A 19302-nucleotide genomic window follows, 5' to 3' on the forward strand; every position below is an offset into this window, starting at 1 on the left:
GCCTGCAGCTCTCTGCCACTGCTTCTGTTCACTCTACTTTAGAAATTCGAAACCTGATATGGGAATGAAAAAACTACTTTGCAAAAGTCTTTTTTCTTGCTGCTGATAATGTTATCTCACACATGCTTTGATCAACAGAACATTTAGCTAACATCAGAGTTTAGAAGTCTCTTCCATGCTATTAAAAATAGGAAGAATATCACAATAGGAAAATTAGCAGGTAGAGAACATGAATGACACCCAATAGAAGTGTGGAATATAAACCGTCTCTGTGCCAATTTTTATCATAATCCTGCCTGTAGGACTGAGAGTTTGCTTTTGTGCCATGTTTGGAAGCTCAATGTTTTATTCTTCCAGTTGCATTAAACTGTGACAATGAGAGAGATACAGATTTATTTTTCAATAGGATTCAGCCTCCCCAGCAGTCATTTAGCTGCAAATGCCATTGCTTTAAGGCAGAGCTTCCCGACTTAGTTTGTGTGGGCACTGTCATCACAAAAAGAGATGGCACTGCACCATGTCAGTATCGGCAGTGGCAGTAGCAGCTTCTGGGTGTGCACAAGGCTGCACTTGCACTACAGGAGGTGTGATTGTAGCCCTAGTATTTCTCTAAGTCCTCTGCTGGCCTTTGGACACAAGGTGGAGAAGGAAGAGGTTTTTGGTCATTGCCTGTCTCCTCTGGGATTGTTTTGAAATTGCACCTTATCTGCATTTGAATTTGAATCATTCATAGATTTCAAAGCAAAGGCCAGTGAAAGCATACTTAACATCTGCAACTTAACAGCTGCAGACTTAACATACTTAACATCTGCAAACGAGGAAAGAGAGAGAGAGAGAAAAGTTAAGGCCAACATCTTCAAAAGCATTACTGTCCAGGTCTCATTGAAATCAATCATCTAAGCTACAAGTTTAACAAGCTATGGATGTCTGTGCTCAGGTGGCTTAAAGGAAACTCTGTCTCCCTCATTCTGAGCTCCATCTCACTTCATGAGGCCATACCTCTCCTTCCAGCACGTAGCAGCTGTTGTTCGCGCAAACACAGTGTATAGAAATGCATGACATACTTTTTGAACTTTTACTTTAGCAGACTGAAATCTCCTTTAATGTTCAGAAATATTTCCAGTTCTTAGAGAGAACCACTAAGTGATTGCCAATGACAGTCTCATAAGGTTTTGAAAAGCAGACTTTATTTAATAGGCACATAATTGCTTTAATAGCACTGGGCTGCACAGCTCACTTCACCATTTGTAAATGGTTTTGTTTGATTACATTGCATTTCCTCAGTGTTGGTAGGATTCAAGTAAAAAAGTTACTGCTTTTACTTCTCTATCATTTCTCAAGATGGAAAAAAAAACCAGTACAACAACTAGCGCACAGGAGCATAATACAGACAGAACTGCCTGCGATCCAGGAGAAGGCAAGACAAACTCTAATTTGAGCACTGAACAGTTAAAGCTGCAAGACAACCACGCTACGTTTGCTCAGATGGGATTTTGCGTTGCGCAGGATAGAGATGAATGTTGCCCGTTAATACAACAAGCGACTGGCTTGCTTATACTGAGAAACAGATTGCCCAACACAGACAAGAATGAGGGTTTCAAAACAAAACAGCTCACATGAAATTAGCTCGCTTACTATTTCTGATTATAAAAGTTGTACTCCCTCAGCTGTAAAAGTTAAAGGCTTAAAAGAAAAGTACTGCTTACAGAACTCTAAACCTGCAATTTAATCAGCTTTTCCCCCCTATATTACAATTCTTTGTGATAAAAGAAAACCATCTTTAGGAGACAAAAACATAGCATTCTACATTATTTTCGCAATTAAGTGGCTTATTTGGTTGATATATTTCTTCCCTGAAAAACTGCATTTTAATATTTTATTAAATTCCACCAGTAGAAGCATACAAAATCAGAAATCACTAGAGGAAAATGATATTGCTCTATGAAAGAAAAAAGCATGACTTCTGACAGAGTTTTATGAACATCGTAAAAGAAGCACATATGGCATTAAAGCATTTTGAAAATGGAGAAATATTTTGTGAGTTTCAATATTCTTAAGTTTTACATTCTCCTTTCTGAATGGATATTTCCAAATCTAATATCTTGCAGGTTTTTTTAGTATATTTTCTAGCATTGTATAGGACAGACAACCTAAAACCAACAATGCAGAAATCTAGCGTGCTGCACACTTTAATATACACTAGTTACTTCAGTTAGTAGCATTTTACACTGACGGTACCTACTGTATTTGTAAAACTCGGTTTTAAATCAGCTCGTCAAAGCTTTTGAGAAGCAATCTGGGCAATAAGGTGGGTATTTTTAGTGTCTAGCGTGAATATGGCCAATTACAGAATCAGAGGTCGCTCTCTCCATACAGTGCTGATGAAAAAGAGGTGTAATCCAGAGCCCCAGGCACAGAACCTGGGCCGGTGTACGGAGGCATTCTCTTGATGCAGTACTGAGCCTGCTCAGGAGGCAGCTCTCGACGTAACTCATCTGCCAGGATATAAGGCTGGGAGGGGGGAAAAGGATTGACAAATTCAGTATGTATTCTTCAAAGACACAAAATACATTTCTTTTCTGTAGCTGTGACTAATAAACTTGGATATCCTGCCTATTTTCTTGAGACCAAATATTTTCCTCAGTAATTTCCATCCCTAACGATGAGTCGAAGGGGACAATCCTACCAACAAACTGATTAGGTCAAAATCCAGTCTCAGGTTATGTGACTGTGTATGTTAGCTACCGAGTGCTGTGCAGCCATGGGTAGACTGCTACTGATACAACTTGTCCATGGATAGGTAGTGGGTATCTCTAAGGTGCACTACTGCCCCTTCTGCAGTAGCAGGACAGGCACATTTTCAGTTAGAACCTGTTAGTTTCAAGGTCCTAATATATTTGTAATGAAAAATGCATTATTGCTCTTAATGGTTTGCATTTATGATATGAAGGGGACCCTCTGTTAACAGATTTGACATTATTTAAAATAGCAACGTAATGAAAACCATTGTTTTCCAGAGACCTTGGCTTTTATCTTCCACCTGAATTCCTACTGAGAACATGTCTGGAATTCACAATGCGGTGCACAGTAACTGAGATCACAAAATCAATACAAACAGCCAGAATGAGAAAATCAATAGAGTGAGCTTGGGCAAATAGACCTGTACTGTGTGATCTCTCCTTTCTCCACAGCACAGGATTGGTTTCCTGGCAACACTGTTCATGGCCCTGACTCCTCCAGAAGCTCTTGTGTTGCCATTATCCTCCCTTTTACCTCCATACACTACTCAACTCGCCAGTGGATCTGGCTGTGGGGAGGAAAGTATGCCAAATTCAGGAGCTTCCTCCATGTACCCAGTAACTAAAGAGGCCTCTTCGTCCCAGGATAGGGGTAACCACATTGCATCGCCCTGTTGAATGAGCTGTCGGGTCACAATATGGCTCACAATTAGGTATAGTCTTGTGCAACTGACCCAGGCTGTCTTCTAGAGGCTCAAACTCTGCATTGAAACTTCCAGACAATAGCGTGAAAGGCAGAATGAATTCCCTTTAGTCAAGGCTGTTGTGTGGAAATAATCTGATGTACAATATATCCATTATACAGACAAGTTGTCTAAGTCTTGTCTAAGATGTCTGATTTTATCTTGGCTCTTTGCATGTGAGGGTATACAGACCAAGCCTTGAATTCTGCACCCATTTCAGCTAAGAATCTTAGTTTCAAACAAGAACTAAAGGCAAGTGCTTTCTCTGAAGTCTTACAAACTGGAAAAAAAGCTTCACTATTACTAAAAGGCTTGTATAAGACTTTCAGCAAAGAAGGGCTAAATAGGTGGGCTATTGAATCCTTACAGCCAGCAGCACGATGACTGACCTTATCTGAAGCCAGGATTCGGAAGGAAGCTATCACTTGCTCAGCCGTGTCTGTGTCTGCCGTTTCTCTGGTCATGAAGTCAATGAAAGACTGGAAAGTGACGGTTCCTTGCCCATTGGGGTCAACCAGAGACATGATTCGTGCAAACTCAGCTTCACCCTTTCACAGAATCCAAAACAAACAAACAAAAAGGTCACCGTAGTATCAATTGCCAACAGCCCATGTCTCTCGTGAACCAGGAGGGATCAGTGGTTACAAAGTCGTTAAAGCATTTTCCTGACTTAGGAATATAAATTTTGGAGTCAGTGAAATCTGGGATCTTGGAATGCCCACGCCTCTTTTCTAAAAAGGACTTGGTGCTTTTGAAAAAAGTATTCTTTCTCCTGAATACATAGATTGCACCTTTCAATTAACTTTCTGCAACTTCTCCCTCTCCCACCCTCACTCAATGCCTGTTTAACTTAACATTTCATTTTCCACCCCATCCTAAAACCAAGCAGCAGTTTACATGCAGACCCACTGAATTAATAAGTAAGGGAAACAATTCTGAGAATTTCATGCAAAATATAGGATAGTTCAACTAAGGCTAATCCTTTTTTTCCACTAAAAAGGGTGAATTTTGGGGGAAAATTTTAGAACAAATAAGCGAAGGAAAGCAAACGCAACCCCCCAAGCTAGTTTATGAGAATTAAACAGCATCAAAGTCATTCTTCCTCATGCACATAAAAAAGGAGAAAGAAAAAAAATAAATCACTTAATAACTGTTAATTTCAACTTTTAAAGTTTCCTTAATTCAAAGAGCAATGCAGCCGACCACAGAATATGACTTTCAAGTGTCAATTACTTTTAACTTTTTAAACTGTAATGGTTTTTAACCATTTGAAAATAGAGAAAAAGCAAACAAACAAGAAACTAGCATGTCTAGTGTAAATTACTAGTATTCTGTCAATTTCAATAAGCTTTAGTGTTGCTGTGGTTAATGTTAGAGGCTGTAAGCAGAATCAGTTGCCATTGTTTCTTAAAATTCATACCAAATCATAACCCATTGAAATTAAGCAAGCTCTGAAATCATCGTGGTCCATCAATCCATTCTTCCTCTATTGACCAAAACAACGTAAGGAATGTAGAAGGGAAGGTTTGAAGAATCCAAGGTAATTTCCAGAGAGACGACGAGTTCAGACCATTGGCATATTGGATCCAGTGTATGAACAATATTGATTGATATTGCCCAAGCAGGTCACCAGAATCATCATCAGTTTTAAAGGAGGAAGAAGTAACTAACATATTACACACAGGAAACAGACATTTTCACCACAATTAACATCAGGAAAAGTCAGGGGAGAGATAAGGGAGCAGAGGAGGTGAATGAGACAAGAATAAGAGAACACAACCAGAGAAGACAAAGAGAAGGGCAAGGAGAAAAGTTTGTTACTAGGTTAGTCAAACTCAGAAGATGCTCAAGCTGCCTCCCTGATATGAAATGTCTTTGAAAGGTCGTGCAGAGGATGCTGTAGTGACTAAAAGTATAGCTAAGAACAGTCTGAAAATAGTGTATGACTGACTATTTCAAGTACTCCACTCCAAGGCTAAGGTAGGTACACTATGAGAGCCGTCTGCTGACATATGGGAAATAAGTACAGCGATTTTCCTTCTGACAGCAGGCTAGCAGGATCTGGACTACAGCAGAAAGATGCACATCATACTGGCTTAAAGGATGAGACTTACAAGACTTAGGAGGAGGTCAGTTGAAGACCTTATATAAGAGGAGGTTGCTCATTTTCCAGGCAATAACGTATCTGTGGCATTCCTGGCTCAGAGCTGAGTAAACATTAAATGGCGTGATAGTAAGAAGGTAAATAAACTTTTCCCCTGTGTTGTGATACAATGCAGTGGTTTGGAGAGAATTGTGTCATCCTATATCAGGAGAGAACAGTAGAGAGCTCGTCTGGAGTCTGAGGAAAGGAAAATTAGTGAAAGTCTGAGTGCAAGAAGCATAGGAGCTCCCCACTGTTATCTAGTAGAGTCCCAATAAAACATCTCCGACCAAGTAAAAGAAACAGCCTGCAAAATCTTTGAAAATTGCATAGAAAAATATGGCTCCAAGGGATGCTAACAGTCCATCTAATCCAGTTGTCTTCCCAGAGGCAGGATCTTTTCAAAGCATTATGGCCAATATATTGAAGTTTAAACCCACAATCTCTTTGGCTATTATTATATTGGCCTATCTGAAAACAGAACAAGATCAGTTTCCTCTACCTGCAGGTCATTTCCAACCTGTCCTAGACTGATGAGGCAGGCTTTAAATTCATCAGAATGTAGATGGTCAGATTCATCCTACCATCCCATCACAGGTCATGCATTTGGGAAGAAAGAAAAATCACAGATCAGGTTAGCTGGTTAGTAAAGAACATTCTCCTCTTGTATTAATAACCATGTTTTTACAGAACTTCATGGAAATGTAATGTCAACATATTGCAATGAATTACCTAAAAAGTGTACAACTTTTGCAGTTTCATGCTTTAGGCTTTTTCTTAGTGGAAGATGGTCCTTACTTCAACTACAGAGTTAAAACTGTGCCTCCTCTACAGGTGCTATTTTAACCTTTTTGCTGATAAGGCAGTTTTTATTCTATTGAACCGCCATTTGCTTCTTTCTTTTTCTAGTCATACAGTGTATGTAAGATGCAGTAAAAAGATCACTGAACCCGGGCAAGACATATTTTTCCAACTCAGTTACTGTTCCTTTACTCTTGATCAGATAATATTACTTAACAACTGAATATGCGTATCTCAAAAGAGAGCAGAAGTACAAAACAATTGATTTCTTGTCTAGATCCAGAATAAATTTATAACTGACATAACTTATTTTCAGTTATCTGTCTTCTTTAATAATCTATATAGTAAGGTTTTGCTTTGAAAACTGATTTTTAAAAAGCCCCATTGAATTCCAGGGCAAATGGCTCCTAGTAACACCACATCAACATGGATGATTGTTTTGAATCAATATTTTTTTCTATTTTGCAGGTCAAGAAATTCACACTAACTTCTTAAAAACAGACTGGGTCATCTTTTCCTTCCTGTTCATACAAAATGTGTCCTATCAGAGATGTACTTCAGATTGAGTTAACATGCATACAATTAAAGAGATGTTCTAAGATGAAAAATTATTACCCTTATTGATTTTACAGACTGACAGTTTGGAGAAGATCCAAGGTTTTCTGTCTGCTACATATCTGCCTGCTGGATGAATAATTTATTTTTGAAAATTTCTAAATAATTATGCATAACTAAAATGATAGGAGTTTTAACAAAAGCACTGGGTTTATTTAATATACCAATAGGATAAAGCGGGGCTTTATTAAGTTCATAATGCCATGCATTTTCGACATATCATGCTGGTTTTATATTGACTCCCTCCGCATCAACCTCCACCAGCTCCGTAAAGGGAAAATGACACAAAAAATAACAGTAGGAAGTCAATGACAAGAGATAAAGCAAAGCCGCAAATCTGGAGCAGCATTTGGTTAAAAGCCATAATTACAGTGAAGTTTTTTTCCTTTAACATTTCTATTTTATAGGATAATTTCTGCTATAAAGCATTCAAAATAGTTTATCATTCTGAAAATGTTAATCCAGGCTGGCTTGAAACTCTCCAAAACCATTCTGGAGACAGGCTACAGCAGGTTACGCTAATAGTAAAATAAATTAATTTTACCTTATTTCTAAAGCCAAAGGTATTACTGTGTGACTGCAAACAAAATGATACAAAAATGGCAGCAAAGAGATGAATCCTGTCCCTCCTCCTCCTCTACCAGGTGTTGGTAGAGAACTATTAGCTATTTGACTACACCGGGGGGGTGGGTGGTCAGTATGTGCATGAGCTCCTAACCAGCCACACATGGCAGCAGGAGCGAAGTGCAAGAGGTAGCGAAGGGCAGACGGGAGTGAGAGATGGCAGCTCATCTACCAAGAAACCATTTTCTGTAGGAGAGGAGCGCAGTGGTTGTGCTGGAGCTCACAACAGTCAGCTGGTTAAGTGGGACTCCCCAGTGAGGGTCCAAGTAGTTGTGCCATGTCCTACAGCAAGTTCTCACATTCTCGTAGTGATTTTTTTTGATCTGCATCTTATATGGCCTAAAAAAGGCATCTTTGCCTTTGCAGTGTATCAGAGTTTCATGGGATACGATGTTATTTTGCAATTAATGCAAGGGCTTGCTCATTGGGAAATGGTTCTTTGTATTTAGTTGTATTGTTTGCAGACCAACATTAAGCACTGAAATTAGCTTTTTAAAGCATATAAATAACTTTGTCTTGTTCATCTTTTCCTGCCAACACAAAGTAAAATACTGAAATCTCCCTCTGTGTTTCATTATTAGTCCCCAGAAATCTTTTCCTTTCCCTTTGCGATTTATATGTGGACTTATAAAACAAATGAGCTTCTGAGTCACAGTAATACATTCTTAAATATGTCCTTCAGTTTCCTGGATGCTAACTGATCTGCATAAGCCTGATCATGTGGCTCTTTTAATAGGGAGCTGTTGTTTTTCTGTTAGTAAAATATAGGGTGGCATGATGCTATTGTTCTGCATGCAGAGCTCCTACTTAAAATCTGTAGTTTGCACAAAAATCAATAGCAGAATATGTTAACAGCCATTAGGATATTACATGCAGAGCAGCTGCAGATATTTTTTCACCTACTTTGCAATCTTATTTGGAATTTACTAAATATACTGAATCCCTACATAAAAAGACTTCAAAACCAGTGACTGACAACATATCTGTGTTGGTGTCCCAATCTGTCTGCATACCATAATGCAGCTATGCACCATTTTGAACACCTCTAAACTGCTTCTGTGATTCAGACATTGTGTCCCACTTTCTCTTTTTTTCTCTATGCAGTCGCATTAAGAAAGGAAATATACCAGCGTTGCTAAAGATTTATATTTATACCTACAACTAGACTGTGCCTGCAGGCAGAGCCTCCAGCAAGAAGTAGTGGGTAAGCAGCAGCACCCGCAGGAATAACCTCTGGGGTGGCAGCGTGCGTACATGCCTGTTGGAAATGCAGGAGCCTAGAGGGCTGCCTCCTTGCCCCAAGGGAGATAGCGCATTTACCACTTGCCTTTAACAAGGATGACTCCTAACGCTTTCTGTGCTAGCACATCTCTGCTGGTGGATGCACTGAAACACAACTCTTCCTCCCCTTGTAATTCTTACATGCATGGTGTCCACTTAATCACTGCAGTTTCAGAATCAGGGGCATGGAGCCCCCCCAAAAAAACCCTTGTAAAATACCGAATAGTTTTCTTTCAAACATTCAGGATATAGAAGCCATTTAAAGCAATTCATACAATTATTTAGCTGTCTTTCAAAGGATTAACAACTGCAGAATTAAGCCTAATGATGGATTACAAACTGTAAGATATTTTTTTTTTATATATATTCTTCCTGTGGAGGAAGATAGGGGTTCCTTCCTAAGATTTCTAAGCAAATGAAATTGTTTCTAGAAGCACTGTTTAAAATTTGTTAGGTTTATGTGTACCAAAATACATTCTTTAAAATGGGAAAGGGAGCTACTCTGCATATTAGTACTTTACTGACATCTTTAACACACACCAAGAGTCAAACATTAAGATATGTCTTAATTTGGAGAAATGCCACAGAAGTCCATGCTATAGCATGCATAAATGGTTCTGTTGTGCTTAAGTATTTAAAGCCTACTCGTCAGGGCCGCTATTAATTTTTGGGATCTTTTCTAGCTATTCATCATTGTGAATAGCGTGCAATTCTTTCAGTGTATTTTTTAAACTATGTCAGGCATTCAGAAATGCTGCTAAGCGCAAAGCGCAACAAAATTACTACATATACTGCTAACTCTGTCTGACATGGAGAAGTCAATATTTTTCATGTTAGTGCTTACATTCAGAAGATCCAGTTTCATCTGCATTTCTATTTAAGGTAATCAAGACCATAAGAGAATCAATTACTGCCTTCTCCATCTAAATTCCAAGTTTAGAGTCATCATTACTTTGTGTACCCTGAAGTAACTCTGAAGCACCCTGGGTTTCCTTTATTCACCAACACTACGTATTTGAGTGCGCAAGGGCATAGGAAGGATATAAAAATGAAAAACAAGCCTAACTCTCTCAAACATGTTTATTCAATGTGTCCTTCTAGCCTGTGTAGACTGAGTCACATCTGCCCATTAAATTACAGTGTAATTTAATCAGTGTAAGCTTCTCTTTTATCAGTGTTTCTACTATCTGTCCCCTGCAGAAAAGCCTGGCTTGATGGCTGAGTGGTTTTAGATCTTACATTCTTCCTTTCTTTAACTTGCATTATGCTACTAGGAACATAATTGTTGCACTGTGTCAATGCAAAAGTCCTCCTAGACCAATTTTCCATGTCTGTTGCTAAAGGAAGTATACTAAAGGGGGCATATGCAAAATGGTCCTTCCCTTAATGTGATTCTTCCAGACCTCTTTTTTAAGGCCTTTGGATTATATCTGTCATGGGGGAAGGTAAGGTCTGCAGCTAAACTTGCAGTCCAGGCCCAGGCTGTGGAGGCCGTAGAAACCGATGAAGCATCTACCTCCTTCCGCTCCTGATGCAGCCATTCAGGCTTTCTGCAACAGAAGCAAGGGCAGAAGGGACACTGCCTGAAGCCATAACTCATTATAGCCTGAAGAAAGGAGACAGACAGGGATAGGCAAGGATCTAGGAGCTGGGAAGCACTTCTGTGTTGCACATTATTGTCATAGCCTATCTCTGACCTGCCTGCAGCTATGTGACAGGAGCGCCCTCTTCCAGGCCATACAGCCTTTACTAAGTATTCTTTGGTATCTCAAAGACTTACTGTATCTACAAAGCCTGAAGATCTGTAACAGGAGGGTTAGTCAGCGTTAAGAGTTAGCTTCTCCTTTCAAGACCCTCTGAGGCACCAAGAGATGCCTATAGTATATCCTCAGCCACTGAACCAGCCTTGAACTCATCTATGAACTACAAAGATACAGGGATGCTAGAAACGGCCATCTAGTGTAAGATATACTAGGGTTCAGTCACCTTACTTCCTTATCTTTAAGGAGCTGTCAAATCTTTGTGTAAAGTCCCTGGCTTCCCTTAATAGGGTCTCTCAAATACTGGTGTGTAATTTATCCAGGCCTGGTACTCTGTCTGGTACTCTGTCTGCTTTTAATAGCTGTAATTGCTGAGTTATCTGCTCCAGTGCATTGGAAAAGCCATTTACTGTGCTACTTCCTTCCACCCCAGGAAATTTATCTCTGCTTCTGTGATGTTATCTTCTGCTTCCTTAGAAAATACAAAAAGGAGTTATGCTGCACTAGAATCACGTTAAGATTTTCCATAAAATCTGTTCCTGGTTCCTTTGTAGCTAACCTTTCCTATGCTTGTGTGTTTCTTCAAAAAACAGAGGTTTGGCAAGTCTGCTTTTCTTTCTAAACAATTAAGGATATTGTAAAGAATATTTAGCAAACTCTGTCTGTCAATATCCAATACACATCAAGTATAAGTCCAGGTATGGGTAACCATTCTGAGTAGAGTTGGACAAACAGGATGTCAGTGAAAAGAAAGTGGCATTTTCCTATAGCCTGAAATGACTTGAAGGAGCTGACTCATGTGATAACAGAATATAAGTTGTGGGTTAAGCACAGTCTGCTAACTACAGGAATCGGTACTGGGAAAAAGACAACAGCCTGGTTCTGCATTGTGATTATCTTTTTTCAGTGTTTGAAACGTGAACTTGGCTTTGAAGGTGGGTTCATGTGAGCACAGAGCCAGCAGAGCTAAATCATGTTCAGATGGTTCTCCAACTGGGAATGTCAGATCCCTGTCTGCATGTATTTTGCTCTTGTGTCTATTAATAGCTATCTTTTTAACTCTCCATCCATGAATACTACGTAACTCATGGAAGGAGTGAGTTAAGTTTCTTCACAATAGTGTTTTCATTCCTACTTTTTATTCATCCATGATTAAATAACTGAAAAAACCAGCCTCTTATTTCCCACATACAGCCAGAAAAATAAAGGATTTTCCTTGACAGCTATCAGTGCCCCAACTATATTTCCTACAAATCTATTTCTAGGAGCACAACTTGTGATTCAAAGGAAAACAAAAACTGTAATCCAGATTACAGCTAAATTTAACAAAATGGAAGCTGCTGGCAAGTACATAGAACATGCTGCACTGCCTTAAAATAAAGGGGCACGTTATTTTCCAAAACACAGATTTATCCAGTTATGCCTGTTACTTGAACAAATACTCAACCATATTAGCAGAACTATAATTTTTCATTCTATTTAAAGGGTACAAATTAATCTTTAATGTATCTATACAATGCTATGATTTCATAAGGCTATAAATTCTTTGTTAACTGATCTTTTTTGCTGTTTTAAAAAGAGCCCATTACTACTGCATTTGCAGTTTTTTTAAAAGGCTTACATTTGGGATGGAAAGAAACTTGCTTTTGGGAACAATAAATGTTGCTAGTTGAGAAAAAACAGGAGTACTGTACCCTGTCAAAATGATTGAATGATGCTCTGAAGTCATTCATTTGTTCCTGGGTGATACCCTTAGCATCTCTTGTGAGGATCTGAGTCTCAACCTCATTGATAGTTCGAGCAATCGTGGTAAGTAGGAGCTCCCATCCAACACGGATGTGCTAGGAAAGAGAGAAAATACTGATTTATTAAAGAAACAAATATATTCTTCTAAGAGTATAAAAAGCAGAGTAAGCAAAAAATCAGCTCAAAATATTTATGCGATACCTTTTCCATACCACTAAGTCTATATTAGGACCAAGGATCATTCAAAATAAAAATGGTCTTCAGAAAATATGGAACTGGTTTCTAAATGGGTAGTAAAAGTAAAAAGAAGTGAAAATAAAACAAGTCTTATGCGATTATCAGAAAGTCTGCTAAATTCCATCCTCTGTTGCAGTCTCTTCAGATTGGGGAAGATAGTTACATGGCAGAAGAGGGCAGAATAAACTAAGAAGTAGAAAAGGGAGTAAATGGCTACCTCCATAGTATAGTTGGTGTGCTTGTTGTCAAACACCAGGGCTTCTTGTATAAGCTGATGATCTCCTTCCAGTTTGTCAATGTTGTGTTTATAGTTAATGATATTGTGCTCATATTGCTTCAGCTGATTCATCTGGTCCTCCAAAGGCCCTGTCATTTCAATAGAGCTGCGGGCAATTTCCTGAAACAAACACACACCCCCACAAAATTTAAAATGCAGATTTGCTAATTTGACCAACTTTGGCATAAATATGTAATATTTTCATACTAAGAAGCAATAGTAATAAAACTTTCATACAGTGGAGACAATAAATTCTACTGTAGAAAACACCTTTCAAAAGAAACGTGGATATTTATTTCTGGAATCATTATTGAGATCCCAGTGATCTCAATATCTTTCCTTTACAGAAAGCAGAAACTAAAGACTAATTGCTTAGTGATTGATTTTTCAAAGCTACATATCCTGCTCACCATCAAGGTACCACTTGTACAAGCTTCCACAGTTTTAAAAGTCATCTTAACCATACAGCAGAAGCTAAATAGTAATCGCTTAGTGATTGATTTTTTCAAAGCTACATGTCCTGCTCACCATCATGGTACCACTTGTTCAAGCTTCCACAGTTTTAAAAATCATCTTAACAGATGCTAAATACTTCAGGATCAAACAGCTGGTGAGCTATCATGGAGATTGCTGCTGTCCTGTACATAAAGCAGAGATAAAAAATTATAAAACATTTTGTTTGTCAGCTTCTGCATGAGGGTCTGACACTCACCTCCATCTTGGTCTGGATCCATGGCCCTATGACATTGGCCTGAGCAGCAAACTGGCGACGCAGGCGCTCGTTGGCATGCTGGCGGGCTAGTTCTTCCTGCAAGGATTGATCCCTCTGAGGCACCAGCTGCTTCACCTGATAGAGTGGGAATGCACTAAGTGTGAGTAGGCACAATTGAATAGTTTAAAAACAAATGGAACAAATAAGTCTACACTTACTAATTTTTCTTACTGGTCTGAAGGTTGCTATCAGAAGAACAAGCCAGAAACATGATCACTATTTTATTTACCACTTCTGTGCTCACACAAGAGATTGCTAACATGGTCTTGGGCAGCCTGACCAGAGAGGCTGACATGGAAAGAGAAGAAATTTTCACCTTTGACTGAATTCAAGTTCAAGACAGTTATTTAACTTGAACTGTTATTAGAGCACTTACTTTGTTTCTCTTTTGAAACACAGATGAGTTTTCAATCTCTTAAGTAATTGTTCTAAGAATAGTCGGTGCAAAACGTTTTATTCAAGCACAGCCATTACAATAGGATAATGAGACACTTTCCATCCATCATGTATATCTGAAGGTCTCTAATACATTGCAAATGCTTGTTTTGGCTTACCCTTCTGGATTGCCCTGGGAGATTCTGAAATTAGTCCTTATTGCTTGGTTTTTATAACCCATTGAGGGTGTGTTATTGTCTGTGTAAGTTTATATATTTGATAAATTTATGCATTCTACGCAATCATTTACCTTCAGCATATTATCTGTCTTGGTTCCTAATGAAATAAAATTTGTGTGATGACTCTAGGAGCCTCTATTTAATGCATCCCCAGTAATTTTTTTAAGGTAATTGCCAATTTCAGTCTAATTGAACAGAACATTAACAGTCCCAAAGATGCTGATTTTTGACATTTGTGAAAAGCAGCAAGCTGGGTAGAAGAGACACACAAATTACTGTTTATACCAAGAGAAAGAATACAATCATTTTCTGTTCTTTTGATGGCAGCCCCTGTCACATCTGCTGGCCAGCCACCAGCTCTGCACTAGCCCCAACCCCATGCTTCTCTTGCCCCGCCAAAAAGGACCTCAGGTAATACTGGGTAAGGGATATTGTGAAATGAACCTAGCACACACAAGGGAGAACATAAGATACTTTAGGAAGTTCATTCTGGCATCTGATGATCTGGAATAATTTACAGATTTCTTGTAAAGTTCTCTGAATATTCTCAGTATTCCTAAACTAGAATACTATGTTACAATGTCCTTTACGTATTCAGCAAACATTACCTTTTCCCACTTGCTACGAATCTCATCCACAGTAACGGTGCTGTAAGGATTGCTTGCGCTTATTCTCATGCTGTAACTCTGAATAACTTTTTCAACTTCGTTCTGGATTGACAGTATGGCCTGTCTTTCACCATCTGCCTCTGGCAAAGTAGCTTTAAATTGATCATGTGCAGAGATTAAACTCTAAAATAGGAAACAAAGAGGGAAAGCATGAAAACTTTAATGTTCCTTCCAATATATGAAAGATCTGCTGTAAATAAGAACAGCTCCTCAATCAGCCTCCCAAATACCCTGTCTACGTAGATAGAGGTATCTGTAGATACAGGAAATAATACATATAGATACATTCATGAAACAGCCCTCATTGACTTTATCAGGACAATTTCTTCTTCCATGATCTCTGGAATATGCTTTCATACTAATGAAGAGCCCTATTTATAATAGAGTAGACAATGCCTATCGTAAAGAAAATGTCAATGGTGGGGTTTTTTTTCTTATATGTGTTCTACTCTCCAAGAAGGAAAAGCTTCCTTTCACATCTTCCCTACAACTGTAAGCCAAAAAACAGACAACCATTTACCTGAATTTCCTCTATACTATGAACAATAAACATGTCCTGTAGGTCTTCCATAGCACCTTCCATCCAGTTGTTGAAAGGAGCAGCTCTTTTGGCAAACTCCAGGTGAAGCTGATCGATTGTTTCGAGCAATTTCTCCGTCCTCTGTATGGGTTCAGAAGGGTACATTCTTTTGTTACTAGGGCAAGACCTAACTCCACACACATACCCACCCATGCAAAAAGTCATGCCTCATCTTTTCAAAAGCAATTGATTGTATTGTTGACTGATTTCACCACCTGCTTTAAGGTTCTCACTCAAGGCAACAGGACTAACTGCAGTAAAGACACTGTCATATCCAATATGTTAAAAGGGGTGTATGTCCTTGAAGGATAACAGGTGAAATGACTTCTTCGCTACTGATATTTTAAGTATTTTTGTAATTGTAATCTATCTGCAAATCAATTAAAATCTGCTAACCTTGTTTTAGTAATTTTTTGTAAGTATAAAAAGGAAGAGTTAGACATATGTTTTCCACGTTGGTATTCATGTGTGTGACTTCCTCTTTTCTTAAGGAACAAGGTTTTGGAAAGTATCTCAGTGCTTTGGAACACGCACTACCAGAAAATTAACCCAGTGCTGGCCATTTTCCTGCATGTCACCTGATTAAGCTCAGACAGGTATGAGAAGGTAAGCACCTAATAGCCTCTGTTATCCTTGCTGGACAGCAAATTCCCAAAGCATGGTGCTATAAACTGCATGCCACTTGTTGCTGCTTTAGGACTGTCCTTGGCAGCTGAGCCCTGTCAAGTCTGCTCTGAGCAATTCAATCTATTTGCAAATGAAACCACACTGAAATGAAATAGAGATCTGAGGAAAGGGTTTATTGCTGCGTGGATGCCAAAGTGGATGCTCAATTGCACTGTTTCCAGATATGAAACAAATGGTTCATTCTCCCCTCCCTGCCTCAGCTGAGCTGCTGATCATTGTTATATGGTTTACCTCCAGTGCTTCTCTCCTTTTCTGAGTAAGTGTTCCCAGGCTGTCCCATTGGTCACATATCTTTTGGCATCTATCATTGACACTTGCAGCATCATGGTAGTCCAGTTCACTAAGGAAGAGTAAAGACAAAAATCTGAGTGACTTTCTGAAAGACAGGAGCAGTTGCACTGTCCACACTCTTCCACTGGGCCTCAATAATTCCTCCCCTCTTTTTTTTGCAATATTTCTCCTCCAGGTAAGCAAGTGTTGCAGTATAGACATGTGTGATCTAGGCATTCAGCATTTCAAGAAGCACAGCACAGGAACAGGACTGACTTCCTCTGTTGTGAGAAAAATCAAGTATCCATCTGTGACATCCAGGTATTAAAGATAATTAAGGTGTCTAACCATCTTTGTATCAGCTATTTCTGTGGCACAAGCAATTTGATCTCCTGAAGACCAGAATGCTTCAGTCTGGGACTTTATCAAGTTTCTGAAGATTGGTACAGTTTTTAACTAATTGGGCTGAAATATAAGTTTCATTTTAAATAATCCAGTGATCCTTTCCGGTGTTACATGCTCCGAAATTATTTAAGTGAGAAGCAGACCTCAGGCTGCGTTCAAAGCATAATCTCTCTATCACAGGCCCAGCAATACTAATAGGGGGCTGCCCAGATCTGGGGCATAGAGAAAAATTCTCGTCTTCCTTTCCAGGAACTCCTCACCCTCACAGAGCTACATCCTAGAACTGGCTAGTTCAGAGAACAGGAATCTCCTGACCCATGTATGCCACCAGCATGAATCAGCGTACCCACAAAGGATGTAGCAGTTAGCATTGCTTTTTCACCTGCTTAATAGGTTCATATTATCCTGACAGAAAGCAACTTACCTTTCTGCCTAAAATTGGAATAACTTTTTAAGGCTCTGTCCTGAGATTCTGCAAATTGAATTTTTGATCTCAGTGGCAGACAATCCCCTTGGTTCTGCTGCAGCCATCATGACCATAATAAAATATGTGTGTTTGGCACTTTGGAAGTTCACTTTTATTGGTGTATCATCATCCACTGAATTTAGCTCTTGGCTGCTCCTTGAGGACGCTTTGCCCAGTACTAAACATTGCAGAGATTGTGATTATGTGACAGCATGACAATATGAAGCTAAGATTTACTTTAAGGCTTGAACAAGACATTAAATGCAGACAGAATTTGTTCCCTTCTTTTGAACATTCTTCTCTAGGCAACTGTCAAGAGCTCTTCCACCAATAACTTAGAGAATCACAGAGGACAAAATGAGAAGTGAGGTAGCTTTCCTCCATGAAGCTATACTGGAGGCCAGGGGCAGTGTTCATGTTTCCTCCTCTAAGCTCAGTCAGAGCAAACTGGTTCGGGATAACCTTGAGAAGTATGTGAAACATTCTGTTTAAAAGAGGCTTCAGATGTGCTGCAATCAATCGACTGTTGAAAGTGAAGAATGGTAAAACAAGAAAAAATAAAATGCCATAACAATTTTTAAAAATAAAAAAACCAACCCAAAATTATGAAAGTAGAACTGTTACGTGTAAGAAGAAAGCTGTCAACAAGTCATACTATACAAGGGCTCCTTAACTTGAAAACTTGCTTCCTCCTTTAGAGCAAGCCTTTTTGTTAGCCTTCAAAGGGATGCAACAAAAGCCATCTATTAAGAACTTTTTAAGTCAGAAGCATGGAGTTTTGGATGAAAGAGGCTAAGATATATTTTGCTGCTATGAGTTTTTGGCTAGAAGTTGGGTTTTTTCATTATAGCATATTGAGATTATTAGATGATGTTCCTGTGTGAGCTGTGAGCTCACTAAGTGGATGGGATGTGGACATTTGTATTCTGGTCTCTTTTCACAGATCAAATGTAGTATACTGCAATACGGACAGGGTATTTTTCCAGATACTCCAGGTCACATCCCTGAGAGTACTGCAAATTTTATTTTTGCTTCACTTATCTCCTTTTGTCAATTAGGATAAGGGCAGGTGTCCTTCCATGAAAGTACGGGACTGAGTGTACCAGCTCTAGTCAACGTTCTGGAAGGTAACGTGTAACGTTCCTCCACCAGCTCTGCCAGGGAGGTTCAGTCATTCCCCATAAGATGTCTGCTATCCTATTTCTTCCAGGGATATGTGCTGTGGACAGACAGGTAGGAGAATAATATTATAAAAAAAAACTTTTAAAAAAGGCACCTGTGGGTCAAAAATCTTAAGTTAGATCACCAAGTGACATGAAGCAGTGTAGCTCCACTGTCTTTCTGGGCCTGCTGTAGTTTACTTCAAATAAGTGTATTATATGTGTCAAAGAACATTTTTCTGCTCAAAGCAGGATAGAGGAAGAAATAATAACTCATAGGAGATTATTTACTTGGAAATAAACACAGGTTTACATTCCTTAAACTATTAATTTTTGTATCTCTCTCAACAGTGAAGCTGTGAAAAGACTAGATTTCACATTTTATAAAAATAAGTTTTGTTTATCATGCATACACAAAGTACTGCTGCACATGTGTTACAGAGCTTCTGAGAGAGCAGTCATTTATATTTCTTCGGTTATTTGAAATCTACAGCCTTTGGAATTTAAAAATCATTAAGTATTCCTATTAATCTTACAAGTAATTCCATTTTATCTGTAAAAAATTAAAAATTTAGTCAAATTTCATCCTGATCCAGAGAAGCACTTAAGTATGAGCTCACTTTAGGAACAGTGATAGTGTCACAAAAATAACCTGCTGAACAACTTGCTTTAACACTGCTTCAGAACCAGGCTTATGTTAATCATGTACGTAAGC

The 19302-nt window shown here is 38.9% G+C and overlaps 1 protein-coding gene across 1 annotated transcript in view; it reads right to left on the reverse strand.

Moving 5' to 3' along the window:
• Positions 1-1165: 1165 nt before the first annotated feature.
• The window catches only part of ACTN2 (actinin alpha 2), a 70224-nt gene continuing 52087 nt past the window's right edge, over positions 1166-19302 (reverse strand). The window contains exons 13-21 of the mRNA XM_054195112.1: positions 16518-16626; positions 15540-15680; positions 14960-15142; positions 13678-13812; positions 12906-13085; positions 12400-12546; positions 4902-4967; positions 3871-4029; positions 1166-2511 (exon numbers count right to left, since the gene is read on the reverse strand). Coding sequence (XP_054051087.1) covers positions 2353-2511; positions 3871-4029; positions 4902-4967; positions 12400-12546; positions 12906-13085; positions 13678-13812; positions 14960-15142; positions 15540-15680; positions 16518-16626 — 1279 coding nt within the window. The 3' untranslated portion in view covers positions 1166-2352. The remainder of the gene's footprint in view (positions 2512-3870; positions 4030-4901; positions 4968-12399; positions 12547-12905; positions 13086-13677; positions 13813-14959; positions 15143-15539; positions 15681-16517; positions 16627-19302) is intronic.

This window comes from Rissa tridactyla, chromosome 3 (assembly GCF_028500815.1).
Source record: "Rissa tridactyla isolate bRisTri1 chromosome 3, bRisTri1.patW.cur.20221130, whole genome shotgun sequence".
NCBI classification, from domain to species: Eukaryota; Metazoa; Chordata; class Aves; order Charadriiformes; family Laridae; genus Rissa; species Rissa tridactyla.